Source organism: Limulus polyphemus, unplaced genomic scaffold (genome assembly GCF_000517525.1).
Source record: "Limulus polyphemus unplaced genomic scaffold, Limulus_polyphemus-2.1.2 Scaffold9669, whole genome shotgun sequence".
NCBI lineage: Eukaryota > Metazoa > Arthropoda > Merostomata > Xiphosura > Limulidae > Limulus > Limulus polyphemus.
In genome coordinates this window covers 12,466-15,230 of record NW_013675279.1, presented here as the reverse complement: position 1 = coordinate 15,230, position 2,765 = coordinate 12,466, and the positions used below count along the sequence as shown (strand labels likewise).

The following is a 2,765-nucleotide window of genomic DNA, read 5'->3' as shown; positions in this document are numbered from 1 at the left end:
GCACTACACTCACAGTCTACTGTACACTTATCTATTCCCGCACTACACTCACAGTCTACTGTACACTTATCCATGCCCGCATTACATTCAATCTACTGTACACTTATCCATGCCTGCACTACACTCACAGTCTACTGTACACTTATCCATTCCCGCACTACACTCACAGTCTACTGTACACTTATCCATGCCTGCACTACACTCAGTCTACTGTACACTTATCCATGCCCCCATTACATTCAGTCTACTGTACACTTATCCATGTCCGCATTACACTCACAGTCTACTGTACACTTATCCATGCCCACACTACACTCAGTCTACTGTACACTTATCCATGCCCACACTACACTCACAGTCTACTGTACACTTATCCATGCCTGCACTACACTCAATCTACTGTACACTTATCCATGCCCGCATTACATTCAGTCTACTGTACACTTATCCATGCCTGTACTACACTCACAGTCTACTGTACACTTATCCATGCCCGCACTACACTCACTGTCTACTGTACAATTATCCATGCCCACACTACACTCACAGTCTACTGTACACTTATTCATGCCCGCATTACATTCACTGTCTACTGTACACTTATCCATACCTGCACTACACTCACAGTCTACTGTACACTTATCCATGTCCGCACTACACTCACAGTCTACTGTACACTTATCCACGCCTGCACTACATTCAGTCTACTGTACACTTATCCACGCCTGCACTACATTCAGTCTACTGTACACTTGTCCATGCTCGCATTACACTCACAGGCTACTGTACACTTATCCATGTTCGCACTACACTCACAGTCTACTGTACACTTATCTATTCCCGCACTACACTCACAGTCTACTGTACACTTATCCATGACCGCATTACATTCAGTCTACTGTACACTTATCCATGCCTGCACTACACTCACAGTCTACTGTACACTTATCCATTCCCGCACTACACTCACAGTCTACTATATACTTATCCATGCCCGCACTACACTCAGTCTACTGTACACTTATCCATGCCCCCATTACATTCAGTTTACTGTACACTTATCCATGCCCGCATTACATTCAGTCTACTGTACACTTATCCATACCTGCACTAAACTCAGTCTACTGTACACTTATCCATACCCGCACTACACTCAGTCTACTGTACACTTATCCATGCCCCCACTACACAAGCATGGCTGACTCGTCCCTTGACCAAAATCATCGGTAAGTTCCTTAACTACAATCTCAAAAAGTCGAACCCCTACAAAAAATATCTTTTCATCCATTTTCTTATTTAAAAAGATTGTATTTTCTACAAATGTTAGTACAATCCACCAAAAGGGACTGAAAACAGGAAAAGTTTGCTTTTGTGATTGGCTATTAATGCTGTTTTTTATCATTAAACTCTCTATCAAGCTGTGCCTCTGTGCTGCCTTATGCATGTAAAGTTTGTATGGAGTACAAATGAGTGTGAATGGGTATGTGTGGTAACACAGTATAGTGTATACAGCTCAGCTAATTGCATTACCATACGTTGTATTGCACGATGTTTGTATAGATGTTTATGACAATAAAACTAACATGGCTGTCTAGTAACACAGTATAGTGTATACAACTCAGTTAGTTACGTTACCATATGTTGTACTGCATGATGTTTGTATAGATTAATTTCTAGTACAGATGTTTATGACAATAAAACTAACATGGCTGTTTAGTAACACAGTATAGTGGATACAGCTCAGTTAGTTACATTACCATATGTTGTATTGCATGATGTTTGTATAGATTAATTTCTAGTATAGATGTTTATAACAATAAAACTAACATGGCTGTCTAGTAACACAGTATAGTGTATACAGCTCAGTCAGTTACGTTACCATATGTTGTACTGCATGATGTCTGTATAGATGTTTATGACAATAAAACTAATATGGCTCTCTAGTAACACAGTATAGTGTATACAGCTCAGTCAGTTATGTTACCATATGTTGTATTGCATGATGTTTATGACAATAAAACTAACATGGCTGTCTAGTAACACAGTATAGTGTATACAGCTCAGTTAGTTGCGTTACCATATGTTGTATTGCATGGTTTGTATAGACTAATTTTTAGTATAGATGTTTATGACAATAAAACTAACATGGCTGTCTAGTAACACAGTATATTGTATACAGCTCAGTTAGTTATGTTACCATATGTTGTATTGCATGATGTTTTTATAGATTAATTTCTAGTATAGATGTTTATGACAATAAAACTAACATGGCTGTCTAGTAACACAGTATAGTGGATACAGCTCAGTTAGTTGCGTTACCATATGTTGTATTGCATGGTTTGTATAGACTAATTTTTAGTATAGATGTTTATGACAATAAAACTAACATGGCTGTCTAGTAACACAGTATATTGTATACAGCTCAGTTAGTTGTGTTACCATATGTTGTATTGCATGATGTTTGTATAGATTAATTTCTAGTATAGATGTTTATGACAATAAAACTAACATGGCTGTCTAGTAACACAGTATAGTGTATACAGCTCAGCTCAGTTGTGTTACCATATGTTGTATTGCATGATGTTTGTATAGATTAATTTCAAGTATAGATGTTTATGACAATAAAACTAACATGGCTGTCTAGTAACACAGTATAGTGTATACAGCTCAGCTAGTTGAGTTACCATATGTTGTATTGCATGATGTTTGTATAGATTAATTTCAAGTATAGATGTTTATGACAATAAAACTAACATGGCTGTCTA

The 2,765-nt window shown here is 37.5% G+C and overlaps 1 protein-coding gene across 1 annotated transcript in view; it reads left to right on the top strand.

The window, feature by feature from the left end:
• LOC106476032 overlaps positions 1–2,765 on the top strand; it is a 5,947-nt gene that overhangs the window by 1,361 nt on the left and 1,821 nt on the right. Inside the window, exon 2 of the mRNA XM_022380015.1 lies at positions 433–672. Within this exon, the coding sequence (XP_022235723.1) occupies positions 433–672 (240 nt within the window). The remainder of the gene's footprint in view (positions 1–432; positions 673–2,765) is intronic.